Source organism: Polypterus senegalus, chromosome 18 (genome assembly GCF_016835505.1).
Source record: "Polypterus senegalus isolate Bchr_013 chromosome 18, ASM1683550v1, whole genome shotgun sequence".
In the NCBI taxonomy this organism is placed as follows: domain Eukaryota; kingdom Metazoa; phylum Chordata; class Cladistia; order Polypteriformes; family Polypteridae; genus Polypterus; species Polypterus senegalus.
In genome coordinates this window covers 92,040,170-92,057,426 of record NC_053171.1, presented here as the reverse complement: position 1 = coordinate 92,057,426, position 17,257 = coordinate 92,040,170, and the positions used below count along the sequence as shown (strand labels likewise).

Genomic DNA, 17,257 nt, shown 5'->3' with positions numbered 1-17,257 from the left:
ATTTTTTAAAATTTTACCTAGCCCATGTTATGTCAGAGAAAAAAAAATCTCAGGTTTACATGCAGAAAGACAGAAAATAGTTTTAACATATAATGGAACCTAATAGTTACCAATGCCAGATAACAGCAAACATGAAAAACATCCGTGGAAAAAAGAAGAGCCCTTCCTGTTGTGACTAGTGACTTGTAACTTTCCATGTACAGCAAAGAAGTCAAATCTTTCATTATTGTTAAAATGGTTTTCATAACAAAAATAATGTATTAAAACAAAGAAAAATGCCTGCAACAGAAAGCCGTTACAACCAGAACAATAACTGATAATTTTTCAAACCTTGCCAACAAGTGCTGGAATGTTCATGGAGTTAGTTGCAAATCCCATGCCAAATGCCATAGCTGCGTCAACTCCTAGAAATTTAGCAGCTAGCTTTTCCAGTTCTTCATGTTTATCCAAATTACCTACGAGAAAGAGAAACCAAATACAGTACATTTACGAAGGAAACTGAATGATTCATTATACTTTGAAACAAGAAAAAACACTGGTGATCATTTCTCAGAGCAATTCAATACCATTTTTCTATACAGTACAGGAGCTAAAGCAATCACAGTAACACACAGTTTGAAATTAGTTTTTGAGACAACAAAAACTATTTGAGACAAAAAAAAACATTTTGGGTGATCATTGGTACACAAGTTATAACGAAGTTTTTGTGTGTTTTTTCTTCAGGAAAAGTATAATATAAGTGGCATGGTGTTTCAGTGGATAGGCTTCTGCATCACAAGTTCATCATCCAGGAATTTAATGATACACTGTGAGGATAGGCTCCAGTACTTCCTGTGACCATAAATGGCACAAAGCAAGTTTGAATCTAACATTAAAAAATAAAATGTGATTTGGCATGGAGTATTCCGTATGTGTTATCAGTTGTGTTGGAGCCATTATTTTAAAAAATCTGATTTGTATAATAGTAAATGATTGTGCTTTTTTTAACCTTCTGACTATCCAAAAAAAGTACTTTACAATTTGAAAATTAAAGATTTCTTAACAATATTTGAAATACAGTTTCAAAAGTATTTGTTCAGAATGTTAATTAAGTGAAAAAAGAAATGTTCTGGCACTTACCAGCTTTTGTCAGAGAATGTAGATAAATAAAACACTGAATCTCTCTACATTATAAATTGTGTATATTAAATATCTTTAAACAACATTGCATGGGCAAGTTTATATTTTTATACATTTTGACCAGAAGCACGTGTAATTAATGCAATTTAAGGATGCAGCATTTTCTAAAATATGATGAAAATCTGAGGACAATGGAGTCAACAGCACCTCTAGATGAACAGAGTGATTTCAATAAAAAAAAGATGGTAGATTGAGTCCATAGACACTGCCCGAGAGCCAAGTCCAATGTCATATCTATCCATTTACTGCACTCATATCTGTAAACTCTAGCAACTGTAGTGCATGAAAATTCCAGCAGAGGTGTCCCGTTTGTGAGATGCTAGGACCACCACATCTGCACAAACAACAGTGTAAGTCACATAAATGGTGTATATTTTTCCATATAAATGTACAACTGAACAACAACTACATTTCATGACCATGTCTACTTTTTTGCATGTTTAATTTAAGGCACAAGATTTGGTGTTTTAGAGAAGCAACACATTAGTGTTAACTGACAGGTGTACCTAATATCCATCCATCCATCATCCAACCCACTGAATCCGAACACAGGGTCACAGGGGTCTGCTGGAGCCAATCCCAGCCAACACAGGGCACAAGGCAGGAACCAATCCCGGGCAGGGTGCCAACCCACCGCAGGACACACACAAACACACCCACACACCAAGCACACACTAGGGACAATTTAGAATCGCCAATCCACCTAACCTGCATGTCTTTGGACTGTGGGAGGAAACCGGAGCGCCCGGAGGAAACCCACGCAGCCACGGGGAGAACATGCAAACTCCACACAGGGGGGACCCGGGAAGCGAAAGCGGGTCTCCTAACTGTGAGGCAGCAGCGCTACCACTGCGCCACCATGCCACCCCAGGTGTACCTAATAACAATACAAAATGTGTGTGAACACATATATTTAGCCGTACAAATGGATTTCCTCTATAAATTCTTACCTTCCTAGAAGGAAAAAACAATCTTTCAATTTTTTCAGTTCCAATGAACAATATCTCACCTAACCAGACACTATGAACAACAGTAAATTATTATTCAATTAAGATCTACCTAATTGTCACTTCAGGAGTAGTTGAAGAGGTTATACTATATTAGCTATTGCTAAGTAATTTGCAGTAGATAGTCAATACATTTTCAAAGTATTCAGTCATGTGCATTGTAATATTTTACTTAAACAATAGGAAATTATATACAAGCAATCTTTTTTTGTGCCAATTATTTTGTCACGGTAAGCATTACTGTCTGAAGTTAATTTTTGAAAAATTTACAGTGACAAGAAAAGCTATGTGAACCCTTTGAAAATAACCATATTTATGTATGGATTGGTAGGCATGGTCTGTCTTAAAATATGGCCTGACCTTCATCTAAGTTACAATAATAAACAGTTTGGTTTAACTAATAATATACAAATTATTGTATTGTCCTTGAACATACTAGATACATCATTCAAACATTCATAGTCCAGGTTGAAAAGGGTTTGTGAACTCTTAGGCAAATAACTTCAACAAAAGCTAACTGGAGTCAGAAGTTGCCAAACCTGTACAGAAATCAATGAAATGAAACTGGAGGTCTGGTTTACAGCTACTTTAATCAATTAAAAAAAGAATCAAACACAGGTTTGCTGTTCATGAGAAGCATCTGGGGATGTGAGGCATAATTGGCCAAAAAAATAAGAAAAAGAAAATCTCAGAAGGTCTATGATCAATAATTGTTGATTTGCACAATGCTGGACAGAGTTACAAAGCATTTTGAAAGAGTTTAGATATTTGTAAGTCGACAGTTAGAGAAACGGTGTATAAATGGAGATGATTTAGTGCTATGGATACTCTCCCTAGAATTGGACACCCTACCAAGAGGACTTGAAAGCCACAGCACAGAATGCTCATTGAGGTTAAAAAAAAAAACGGTCAGCACCTCTGGTCATGAGTCTACCCTACGCAACACACTAAAAAAAAAAAGGACTAAAAACCATAGCAGGACACCAAGAAAGCCACTGCTCTCAAAAAAAAAACATTGCTCCACAGCTTATGTTTGCTGCCTTGATACCCCACAACACTACTAGGATAATGTTTTGTGGACTCATGAAACTAAGCTTGAATTGCTCAGGGAGAATATGTAGCAATATGTGTGGCGTGAAAAGAATACTGCATATCAAAGGGAACATCATCCCAACAATTAAGTACAGTGGAAGAGGCATCACGATTTGGGGCTGCTACCTGTGGGCCTGGGTAGCTTGCCATAATTGATGGAAAAATTAATTCTCAAGTTCCCACTGGATTAATGTCAGGTTGGCTGTCCACCAGCTGAAGATGAATAAATATTGGGTGATGCAACAGGAGAATAACCCTAAATATTGAAGTAAACCTAGGACAGAATGGCTTTAAAAAAAGAAAATCTATCTTTTGGAGAGCCCCAGTCAGAGCCCAGACCTTACTCAATGGAAATGCTGAGGAATGACTTCAAGAGAGCCAATCATGTCCTAAGAATAGGGCTAAAGTCAAACAGTTCTCTATAGAAGAATGGTCCAAAATTTCCTCTAAACATTGTGCAGGTCTGATTTGCAGGTATTTGAAGTGCTTGGTTGAGGTTACTGCTGCAAAAGGAGGTCTGACTAGTTATTAAATCCAAGGATACATTTACTTTTTTTTACATAGCGCACTGCAAATGTTCGATGTGTGTATTTGCTAAATACTTGAATGAATATAATTGCAAAGTCAGATTGCTTTACTGCCATACCATCCATACACAGTATTGCAGCATACAATGGAGGTATAACAATCAGAAACACAGGACGAGTGCAAGGCACAGTGACGAACTATACACTAAATAAATGAGTAACATAAACAGCAACTAATAATAAAAATAACAGCAGTAACAAATGTAAAAAAATATACAATATATAAATAAACCACTAGGAACAGATATGAGGAGAGTGGGGCAGCAGAGAGTTCACGGTTTGAGCAGCCAAGAGGAAGAAGCTGTTGCAGAAACTGGCAGAACTGGTTCAGATGCTACAGAACCTTCTGCCAGCAGGACAGAGACAGAGGGAGGGGTAGAAGCGGTCCCCCGTAATGGTCTAGGCTTTGCAGATGCAGGGCTTAATAAAAATATCTTTAACTGAGGGCAGATAGGTCCCAATTGTCTTCACTACTGTGTGCACTATCCAGTGTAAGTTCTGAAACCAGACAGTGATGCAGCTGGTCAGAATACTCTCGATAGTATAGTTAGATAGAATAGATAAAATAGTTATCTCCTCAGCTGCTGAAGTAAGAGAAGATGCTGCTGTGCCTTTTTGGCTATGGAGGTTGTTTTAATTGACCAAGTAAGGCCTGTTGCCAGGTACATGCCAAGTAATTTGGTGATCCTGACCAATTCCACCACACAGCCTCAACATACAGCCTCACCTTGCCACGTTAAGAGACAGATTGTTGCACTTGCACCAGCCCATTAATCGTCACATCCCCTTTCTGTAAGCTGACTAATCCCCATTGCTGATGATACCTACTACCATTTTGTTGTCAGCAAACTTATGGATGTTGTTACAGCTGTATGCAGTCGTAAAGCATTGAATGCAGCAGAATGGACAGAAGTGGACTGAGTATGCAGACTTGGGGAAGCCAGTGCTTAGCGCGATTGTGCCAGAAATGGTGTTTCTGACAAAAACTGTCTGGGGTCTCTGTCAGGAAGTCCAATCTGTGTGTGAGTTATTGGCTTAGGCATAGTGTTTATCTATATACTTGTGACTTAAGTAAAGATCATATCATATTCTATGACCAGTTAACAAAATACAGGTAATTCCAAAGGGTTCATCACAAAATTACATGACTGATGCCTTGTTAATTATATCTGTTTCTGTCTACATTAACTGTAAACATCAAAATTATTTGATTCAAATTGTGTTTTGCAACCACTGGTAGTGAATCCTCAGGTGAATGTGTCAGACTGGAACACTTCTTAAACTGAAGTTATTTGAAAATGTAATTGACTTGGTAATTCTTTTGTTAGGAAGAACGTTTGATATTACTGTTCAAGAAAGTGCTCATACACAGTAAACATAGTCACAAAGCTTAATACTAATATACAATAATAGAAATTTTACTGTATGCATCGTCGAAAATAAGCACCCACAAGTACAACAAAAATGTAAATATACAGTACATGGAACATTCAGCTGTTTGCTCCAATTACAGGGACCAAAGAAGTCCTACCTATTTCTCTTCTTGTGCTGCATACTCCAACACCATATTTTAGTGTAATCTCAGCAGCAGCATCAGCACACACACCACTGTTCTCGGCAAAACCAAGATAATTATAGGATCCCATATTGATAACATCATTTACAATTCTACCAGTATATCTACAAGACAAACAAAGGAGAACAAATTAAAAGGAAAATGTTAGAGCTCCAAATGAAATTCCTGTAATGAGGGAAATAACTGTTTATTTTATCAAACTCGAAAATAAATTAAAAGAAAACAACAACAAAATCACAGGAAGGAAATATAAGCCAGTTTATACACTGAAAACAATACTATAGGCTTTGGTTTGACTCCATATACACAGCTATACTGTGCTCAAGAACTGAGAAGGCTGCTCCACTCATCAACCCAGAGTGAAAGACACTCTTATTCTAGGTCACCATTTATGAGCACATTTTGTTCACTTAAAAGAATTATGTGCATGCACTGAATGGTTCCAATATGAATATACAATGTAATAAAAAACAAATTCAAGATTCAGATCTACACATTGCAAAACATATACCTTAACGACTAAGCCACCGAGTTTATTTGAAGACCATTGAATTAAACAACAAATATCCAAATGGCACACTATACATCACTGCTCTAAAAAGTCTCAAAGACACCAAGGACAAGGATTAAAATGTAACCTGGTTACTTTTTGTACTTGCTCTCCACTTTAACTTTGGCACAGTTTAGCTAAAATGGAGAACTATAATTAGCTTGATGTGAAGGAGTGTAGATGTGCCCTGCAATGGAATAGTGCACCAGGATAGGTTAAAGCCCTGGGATTTACTATTAGATTAATTGAGTTTAATAACAGATGGATAGATGGGTTTAAAAAAATTGAAGGCTGTTGAAATTTTCAGATTGTGAGTGCTCGCTGGAAAGTTTTTATTTACTATACAAATCCAGTTATTTTATGAAATGTCAGAGGTCTCCAAAGGCAATTATGAACTCTTCAGACAAAACATAGAAGTCAAAAATGGTAGTCTGTGAGAGGAAAGCTAAACATGCACATGGATATATACTGAACTTAAATACACAATACACATTCTACATATATATATATACTAGCAGAATACCCGCGCTTCGCAGCGGAGAAGTAGTGTGTTAAAGAAGTTATGAAAAAGAAAAGCAAACATTTTAAAAATAACGTAAGATGATTGTTAATGTAATTGTTTTGTCATTGATATGAGTGTTGTTGTCATATCTATCTATTTATATATATATATATATATATATATAGCAAAATAGCTGCATTGGCAGCGAGAAGTAAAAAGAAAAGGAAACATTTTAATAATAACGTAACATGATTGACAATGTAATTGTTTTGTAATTGTCATGAGTGTTGCTGGCATATATATATATATATATATATATATATATATATATATATATATACACACACACACAGACACATATATAAACATATATATACATATAAACATATATATATATATATACACATCTATACACATATATATATACAGTTATATATATATACACATATACACACATACATATATATACATATACATATATATACACATACTGTATATATACACACACATATATATACATACTGTATATACAACATATACATATCTACATATATACTGTATATACACATATATATACAAATCTACATATATATATCTACATATATATATTAGGTGGGACTCGATTAAAAAATTAATCCAATTAATTAGAGGCTGTGTAAGAATTAATCTTGATTAATCGTATGTAATCGACGTAAATTTGCCCCAAATCGCAAATGTTTTTTTTTTATTTAAAACGGTTTTAGTGGGCTTACAGAATCAAATAATAGACATGGACATGAATATTGTAAACTGAAGCTGTTTTAATTTCTGAAAAAAAGCTTTTAAACTGCATTTGAATTCAAAACAGAAACAAAAATATCATCCCTGGTTAAAATTGGGCAGACTTAAAAATAAAGTGGTAGTTTAAGTACTTTAAGTACATTTTCAGAATAGTATTGTCTTTAAATAATAATAACCAAAATTTCACCATAAAGTGCAGTTTTTCTTCTTAAAAAAATAAGTCAGAAACATAAAAGGTAATTTGACCAGCTTACTCTTTAAACTCTGAGTAACATTAGCCAAAATTATTTTGTACATTAGGCTAAAACAGTGTGATCATTGAACATTTTGTAATTAGATGTATTTAGAATTACTAACGGTCACGGAAGTCCAATGATCCCCAGTAAGAGCCACAAAGTCCGCTTTCTGTAATGCATCTAATTTTGCTTGCTTTTCAGTGTGCACAAAACCATGCTTTTATCAAGGCTTCGGGTAGTCGAAATGATCAGTCGTAGGAACGCGCTTTATTCCGACTCTAACATTTTTGTAGCTGTGATGTGTGCATCAGTGTAATGGATGTACCAGGAAATCATGCATTGACAAAAGTTCCCGCTTGCTTGGAATTGAAAGTGTGATTAAATGCGTTATTTTTAACGCGTTATGGAGTACATGCATCAAGCTTCTCAACTGTGCTTGTGCTAAGAAAGGGAAAATTTTAAAAATAACGTAACATGATTCTGTTAACCTAATATTTTTCATACGTCCCAAACCAAGGAGATGGGAAGGTAAAATGAATCGGTAGCGCGTACATAGTCAGTACATCCCTCTCGAATCGAACCTCGAATGTCGGCGTTAGAGGCTTAAGACTCTACAATTGCGCCACCGCTTGTCTATGCTAAAGTATGTATTGTAGATCTGGGTATATATATACATTTATATATATATACCCGTGTATCGCAGTGGAGAAGTAGAAGTTATGAAAAAGAAAAGGGAACATTTTAAAAATAACGTAACATGATTGTCAATATACAGTAATTGTTTTGTGAGTGTTATTGAATGTTGCTGTCATCAAGGATTTGATTATCATTATTTCTTTCAATCAGGCTCGTATTTGTACGATGTGTTCAAGTTACATTCCGTGTTTGTCAATCGTTGTAAAGATAAGAGGTTTCATTCATCGATTAGTTCCTTACTGCATCAATAAACAGCTCGTCTTCCTTTTATCTGTGATGTGACAAACTGCATGCACGGGTTTTTTTTACGCTGTCTTCCTTTAGCGGACATTCACTTTTTCCACCGTGTGCTTTGTTTCCACAGTAGCTGCATTTATGAATATGCTTATCAGACGCTTCATATTTTTGCTGCCTTTTCAATTGTGTAATTCGGTTTTGTTCAGCCTTTTGGAACTGTTGCTTTTATCTGTGCACTGCATCAGTTCACGTGAGCCACTCGGTGTACTTGCATCGAAGGTTCCCAGCTGTGCTGGTGCCATCTCGTGCTATGTCCATAGCTTTATTTAATGTTACCTTAGTCCTGGCACTTAAAACTTTCTCTGGCAGTTTCGCTGAGTTTGTGTCAAACACCACCCTGACCATCTCATCTTCCTCTCCATAAGCACAGTCCTTCACCCGTGAATATTTACCCGTGGCAGTTTGCTATTGGATTGCCGCTGACGGATGGCCTTATATGGGCAGGCACTAAATTACAAACGCCAGCGCAGCCTGTCTATGAACTTAATTTAAAGTGTAGGTTTACATCGTGCTTTGTTTCCGAAGTAGCAGAACTCGCTTCTTATTGTTTCACTGCCTTCTCAATTATATAATGCATGTTTTCTTGAGCGCTTTTTGAGGTCTTCCTGGTTTTCTATGTACTGCGTGATTACGTGGGAGGCGTGATGATGTCACACGAAACTCCGCCCCGGCGTTGAAGCTCATCTCCATTACAGTAAATGGAGAAAACTGCTTCCAGTTATGACCATTACGCGTAGAATTTCGATATAAAACCTGTCCAACTTTTGTAAGGAAGCTGTAAGGAATCAACCTGCCAAATTTCAGCCTTCCACCCACACGGGAAGTTGGAGAATTAGTGATGAGTCAGTGAGTGAGTGAGTGAGTGAGTGAGTCAGTGAGTGAGTGAGTGAGTGAGTGAGTGAGGGCTTTGCCTTTTATTAGTATATATATATATATATATATATATATATATATATATATATATATATATCACTCACCTAAAGGATTATTAGGAACACATGTTCAATTTCTTATTAATGCAATTATCTAATCAACCAATCACATGGCAGTTGCTTCAATGCATTTAGGGGTGTGGTCCTGGTCAAGACAATCTCCTGAACTCCAAACTGAATGTCAGAATGGGAAAGAAAAGTGATTTAAGCAATTTGGAGCGTGGCATGGTTGTTGGTGCCAGACGGGCCGGTCTGAGTATTTCACAATCTGCTCAGTTACTGGGATTTTCATGCACAACCATTTCTAGGGTTTACAAAGAATGGTATGAACAGGGAAAAACATCCAGTATGCAGCAGTCCCGTGGGCGAAAATGCCTTGTTGATGCTAGAGGTCAGAGGAGAATGGGCCGACAGATTCAAGCTGATAGAAGAGCAACTTTGACTGAAATAAACACTCGTTACAACCGAGGTATGCAGCAAAGCATTTGTGAAGCCACAACACGCACAACCTTGAGGCGGATGGGCTACAACAGCAGAAGACCCCACCGGGTACCACTCATCTCCACTACAAATAGGAAAAAGAGGCTACGATTTGCACGAGCTCACCAAAATTGGACAGTTGAAGACTGGAAAAATGTCGCCTGGTCTGATGAGTCTCGATTTCTGTTGATACATTCAAATGGTAGTCAGAATTTGGCGTAAACAGAATGAGAACATGGATCCATCATGCCTTGTTACCACTGTGCAGGCTGCTGGTGGTGGTGTAATGGTGTGGGGGATGTTTTCTTGGCACACTTTAGGCCCCTTAGTGCCAATTGGGCATCGTTTAAATGCCACGCGCTACCTGAGCATTGTTTCTGACCATGTCCATCACTTCATGACCACCATGTACCCATCCTCTGATGGCTACTTCCAGCAGGATAATGCACCATGACACAAAGCTTGAATCATTTCAAATTGGTTTCTTGAACATGACAATGAGTTCACTGTACTAAAATGTCCCCCACAGTCACCAGATCTCAACCCAATAGAGCATCTTTGGGATGTGGTGGAATGGGAGCTTCGTGCCCTGGATGTGCATCCCACAAATCTCCATCAACTACAAGATGCTATCCTATCAATATGGGCCAACATTTCTAAAGAATGCTTTCAGCACCTTGTTGAATCAATGCCACGTAGAATTAAAGCAGTTCTGAAGGCGAAATGGGGTCAAACACCGTATTAGTATGGTGTACCTAATAATCCTTTAGGTGAGTGTATATACACAAAAATGTTCTGAATTAATTATACAAGGTGTGATCAAAAATATGGTGAATGTTTTAAAAAAGAAATGTTTTGTTGCAGTAAAAGATTTACAACTACTAGTCACCTTCAAAATATTCTCTTCCTCCACTTTGAATGCACTCCTGCCATTTTGCAAAGCAGTTCTGGAAGTTTTCTTTCAAGTGTGTCTTTAGTTGGGCTGTCGTGGCTGCCTGGATGTCCTCAGTGGATTGAAATCATTTGCCTTTCATTGTCATTTTAAATTTAGGGAACAGCCAGAAGTCGCACGGTGCCAGATGCAGCAAATAAGGTGGATGCAGACACAGTGTAATGTTTTTATTTGACAGAAATTGTCGTACTATAAGGGATGTGTGAAAAGGAGGATTGTCATGATGAAGAATAAAATCATTTCAACATTTTTCTCCATTATTGATGTTGAAGGACATCCTGATCTTTTCTTGTGTTCAACCGAGTCAGATCCATTATGAAATCGATCAAACCACTTGTAAAACAGTCTTAATTGATCAAACCACTTGTAAACAGTCTTAATTGTCGGTGCAGTGTCATCATAAACCGATTTTAACATCTGATGGGTTTCCTGAGCTTTTTGCAATTTGAAACAAAATTTCATGGTAATGCATTGCTCGATATTCCAATTATTAACGACAAACTTGAAAAAAACACTTGAACTCAACAGTGGATCACAAACAACTGACAGTATCAACGAAGTTCAAACTCCTCACTAACTAGGCTCTGGGATGGCCATGTCAGAACCAGCATTGAATTGCTTTGCGTTGCTCTTAGATGGTGCTCTGCATCAACATTCACCATACTTTTTGATCACACCCCATACATGTGTGTATTATGTACATATACGTATATAATTTATTTAAAATATAGTTCAGTTAATTATTTCTACTGTGGTTTGTACTTTTACAATATTTTACATTAGTGGTTTTATTCAATAATGCTTTTCAAAAATATTCTTGTTCCCAAAAATGTTTTACATTTTTATTCTGCTTCACTGGTCATTTACTTATTTAGGTTATGCTTATATTAGGCACAGATTCAGATATAATATTTCAGCATGTGTCTAGGACAGTACTTGCTTTTAGACTAAAAAATATATCCAAGGTAAGTCAAATCATTTTAACTACATTCGGTATATATGTATAGTAAATACTGTATACAAAAATGTCTCAGTGGAAAAACATTTTCTTTATGTCATCTTATTGTGAACAAGAGGTAATAAATTAATGTAACTCTGTATTTTCTAAACTGAAAAGAATTAAAGGAATATCGATTGTGTCACTTGTGCTAATATACCAATATATATAATTCACTCTTGCCTTCAAAACATAAATTTACTCACTTAAAGGTCCAATTGTAGTCATAGGATACCCTTTCCAAAATGTCAAACTTTGCTCCAGGAACACTGCAGATTGGTCTGTTCCAGCTGTCTCGAATGCGCATATACAAATTTCTTGTGTAAAAGTTCTCAAAATCTTGATAAAGTGGGACAAATTCCTAGGGTGAAAAAAAGTTTAGGAATGAAAAATACATTGTGCATATACACACACATATATACATACAAACACACATACATACCCATTCACTTCTGCTGCACAGTATCAGAAAAAGTGGCTATTGTACTTTGCAGTTATGACTTTAGTCACAAGTAGTAGTGAGGCTCTGATTAATAGGCCATCAATCTAAATTGGTCGATTTTCAATAAAGAAGACATGATCAGTGATTAGTAAATTGGCTGATCACAATTTTCTTTTGTTTTCAGCATCTGCTTTTCTAAGAAATATGGTAATTTAGTTGCACCAAGCACACTTTTTTTTTGGGAACTTCCTATAAACAGACAGAAATAAGGCAAACTTTATGACAGAGAGTGAAAAGTTCGGTATACTAGCCTTTACAATAATGAAAGTAATGCAATAAACTAACAAAAAAGGAATTGTTCTGCTTTAATGAATTTAGCCTTTTTATTTTGCCTTTTAAGTAAAATGAAGACTGCTTGTCTGAATTTGGAAGTGAGCAACATTGGTGTTAAATACAGCAGATAATATTTTCAATAACAAAAAGAGATAAGAACTTGACATTTCTGTTTAGTAAGCAATAGGCTATTTAGCTTAACAGCAAAATTTGTCTGTTTTACTTGTAAACCTGTTAAGCATGTTAGCCTTTTATCTTCTTGATAAACACTTTATGACCATTTGATAAAAGGTTTGTACTGTGTTGATTACTAGTGTGTCAAACAGTAAACATGGTAAGGAATGACTAGCTGGTATACTGGGAAAAAAAACAACAAAAAACTACATAATACATGTATATTTTAACAGCAAAAATATGTAGTGCAATTAGTGATTAAAACCTATAAATGTATTTATATTTGAATCTCAGATTCAAGAGGAACAATGCGGATTCCGTCCCGGCCATGGAACACTGGACCAGCTCTACACCCTGGCCAGGATCCTGGAGGGGGCTTGGGAGTTTGCCCAACCAGTCCACATGTGTTTTGTGGATTTGGAGAAGGCATTCGACCGTGTCCCTCGAAGCATCCTGTGGGGTGTGCTCCAACAGTATGGGGTACAAGGCTCATTGTTACGGGCCATTCAGTCCATGTACAGGAGGAGCAGGAGCTTGGTCCACATTGCCAGTAATAAGTCGGACTGGTTTCCTGTTGAGGTTGGACTCCGCCAGGGCTGCCCTTTGTCACCAATTCTGTTCATAAGTTTTATGAACAAAACTTCTAGGCGCAGCCAAGGAGTGGAGGGGGTCTGGTTCAGTGACCTCAGAATCTCGTCTCTTCTATTTGCAGATGACGTGGTTCTGTTGGCGTCATCAGACAGTGACCTCCGGCTCTCACTGGAGCAGTTTGCAGCCGACTGTGAAACGGTGGGGATGAGAGTCAGCACCTCTAAATCCAAGGGTGGAATGCTCTCTCCGGGTTGGGAACACATTACTTCCTCAAGTGGAGGAGTTCAAGTATCTCGGGGTCTTGTTCACGAGTGAGGGAAGAATGGAGCTGGAGGTTGACAGACGGAGTCTGTCATGGCGAAGAGAGAGCTGAGCCAAAAGGCGAGGCTGTCAATTTACCAGTCGATCTACGTTTCTACCCTCACCTATGGCCACGAGCTTTGGGTAGTGACCGAAACAGCAAGATCGTGGATACAAGCGGCCAGTATGAGTTTTCTCCATAGGGTGGCTGGACTTTCCCTTAGAGATAGGGTGAGGAGTTCAGTTATCCGGGAAAGACTCGGAGTAGAGTCACTGCTCCTCCGCATTGAGAGGAGTCAGATGAGGTGGTTTAGGCATCTGGTCAGGATGGCACCTGGATGCCTTCCTGGTGGGGTGTTCCGGGCATGTCCCACTGGGAGAAGGCCACACGGCAGACTCAGTACACGATGGAGGGATTATATCTCCTGGCTGGCCTGGGTACACCTCAGGGTCCTCCCAGAGGAGCTGGAGGAGGTGGCAGGGGAGAGGGAGGTCTGGACTTCCCTGCTCAGGCTCCAGCTCCTGCAACCCGATCTCAGATAAGCCATGGACAATGAATGGATGGATGGATATTTATATTTAAACAGTGTTTAACTGCGAATATCAATTGATTGAATCACTATCTAAGAATATATATTTTTGTTAGACAAATGGTGGAAACTACTTCTTTAAATTAAGCTTTGTTTCAGATAAGTACATTACAAAAGAAGTTAAACAATTACAGCTTGTAGTTCTAAGAAGCATTTTATTTTCTTTAATGCCGTTTGTATTATGAATATTTTCTCTACAAATTTTATTAGTTAAAAAGTATGTATTTTAAGGGAATTTTATTTATTTTAGTATTTTTATGTTTACTGAATGATAAGCCCAAAGAGCATTATTATGTTAATAAAAATGAACAGGTAACATGTATGGTATACTGTTTAATTAATTATAAACATATCAAAGTTAACACTTTAATTTAGAACAAAAGTATTCTCCACATCTGGTTATGCAGAAGCTTAATTTAAAAGATTTTTAAAGAAATAAAGAAAAAAAATTGGTATCCAAATCAGCTGATACAGCAGCATGAAATTAGTGATCGGTATCAGCCCTTATAAAAACCTGATAGGAGCATCCCTATGCATAAGACCTTCACTAACAAAACAAAAAAACAGATAACATTTGTGTAAATCAAAATAACATGACATCTCTGCAGGCTCTGCCAGATAAAAAGTTGCAAAAGTTTGTATCTGCAACTGAGATGTTATCGGTTGTTTCACTAACTTGCATTATTACACTAAAATAAAACATAATAGTCTAAAAGTCACTAAATCAAATTCTGTGTAATAGGATCCCTGAACCCTGAACCTACCCTGGCGCCACTAGTTGTAAGGCAGGAGACAACAATGAACACAGTGTAACAGCCCTCAATGTACATTTACACTGGGAAATTTAATTGGATTTCTGCATTGAAAAGCCGATACAGACTTGCTTATTTAAACTGGCCCATGAGGGTAGTATTTAAGTTACATATAATATCATTTACATCAGAAAAGAGATCAGACACCTTCAATGAAAAAGGATGTTAAGCATAACTCATTTTGGGAAAGTTTCTAGGGATTTAGTGGAGAATATGCTGTGAACTATGCGATACTGCAGATGTCACCAACTGGCATACTTGGGTCCAAATCCACAAGAGGTTTCTATATGGACCGCGAACCCTTTTGACATAATGGAGAGAGAAAAAAAAAAAAAATCTTTATTTATTTATTATTATGATTATTATTATTTTGTCATGAAAGAGAGGGTTTAAAAGGCACTACGAGGACAGCTCAGTAGAGCCCTCCAAGTCTTATAGGACTATAAATTTCTACGTACGCTACATTCAGGTAGATACACGAGAAGACTGGCACACGGGCATATGTAATTTTAAATGACTGGAAAAAGACGGCATTAGCAAAAATCAAAGAAGTAGACAGTGAAAACAGAATCTTCCAAAATGACTGGACAGAAAAGTCTGCATTTATTTTTCCTAAAATGAGCTCAATGTGGCTGGTGTGCCTCATTTGCTTGGAATCTGTTAAGAGTTGTCAACATTGGAAATATTAAATGTCATTACAAAACTAGACAAAGACACTTCCATGAAACTTAACTGCTGCAGTCGGAGGGAAAGACACTGAAAATAAATGAGCTCAAAGTTCAATACAAGTGATCTACATGGGTCTTCTCTTATTCCCTCACAGCATAGCAGCAATTGATTTCTTTGTATGTGTGGATCACTTGGGTTGTTACCAACATCTGGTATAAAACTCATGTCAATAACCCTATTAGAAATATATTTACTGAGAAAAACGTTGACACATTTGATACTTATTTTCCCTGCTGTATCACTGTATTATCCATTAGTCTGTTCTGTGCCCCACTCTTTTAGAAGAGTATGCAGAGGTTATGAATACAGTGATTAAACTTATCAATCTTCTTTAGGAATCCTCATACCATCAGTATCACCTGCTACGAGAATCCCTTACAGAAGCTGATGCAAATTTAAATGACCTACTGCTGCACTGCAATGTTTGATGGCTGAGCAAAGGAAGGGTGCTTTTGGGCAATTAGAAATGCTGAAGTTCGCTGACGACACTGCTATCGTGGGCTGCATCAGGAGTGGGCAGGAGGAGGAGTATAGGAACCTAATCAAGGACTTTGTTAAATGGTGCGACTCAAACCACCTACACCTGAACACCAGCAAAACCAAGGAGCTGGTGGTGGATTTTAGTAGGCCCAGGCCCTTCACGGACCCCGTGATCATCAGAGGTGACTGTGCAGAGGGTGCAGATCTATAAATACCTGGGAGTGCAGCTGGATGATAAACTGGACTGGACTGTCAATACTGATGCTCTGTGCAAGAGAGGACAGAGCCGACTATGCTTCCGTGGAAGGCTGGCGTCTTTCAACATCTGCAATAAGATGCTGCAGATGTTCTATCAGACGGTTGTGGCGAGCACCCTCTTCTACATGGTGGTATACTGGGGAGGCAGCATAAAGAAGAGGGACGCCTCACGCCTGGACAAACTGGTGAGGAAGGCAACTCTATTGTAGGCATGGAGCTGGACAGTTTGACATCCGTGGCAGAGAGACAGGAGCTGAGCAGACTCCTGTCAGTCATGGAGAATCCACTGCATCCACTGAACAGAATCATCTCCAGACAGAGAAGCAGCTTCACTCCACTTTTGCTCCACTGGCAGACTGAGGAGATCGTTCCTACCCCACACTATGCGACGCTTCAGTTCCACCCGGGGGGGTAAACGTTAACATTATACAAAGTTATTGTCTATTATACCTGCATTGTTATCACTCTTTCATTTAATATTGTTCTTTATCAGTATGCTGCTGCTGGAGTATGTGAATTTCCCCTTGGGATTAATAAAGTATCTAAATATCTATCTATCTATGTAAATTAAATAAAAATGTTCATGGCACAACAGAACAATCATAAAACCAGACAGTTTACTCAGCTTTTGGAAGATGAATAAAATAAGATATTATGGCCTTCCTGGCTGACATGACATCAAACT

At 37.7% G+C, this 17,257-nt stretch overlaps 1 protein-coding gene across 2 annotated transcripts in view; it reads right to left on the bottom strand.

Annotated features, from left to right (window-relative positions):
- sptlc2a (serine palmitoyltransferase, long chain base subunit 2a) overlaps positions 1-17,257 on the bottom strand; it is an 87,628-nt gene that overhangs the window by 49,154 nt on the left and 21,217 nt on the right. For both annotated transcript variants that reach the window (XR_005631232.1, XM_039741172.1), the window contains exons 3-5: positions 12,070-12,224; positions 5,397-5,545; positions 331-455 (exon numbers count right to left, since the gene is read on the bottom strand). Coding sequence is in view for 1 of the 2 variants with exons in the window: in XM_039741172.1 (XP_039597106.1) it covers positions 331-455; positions 5,397-5,545; positions 12,070-12,224 (429 nt within the window). In the remaining variant the exon portion in view is untranslated. The remainder of the gene's footprint in view (positions 1-330; positions 456-5,396; positions 5,546-12,069; positions 12,225-17,257) is intronic.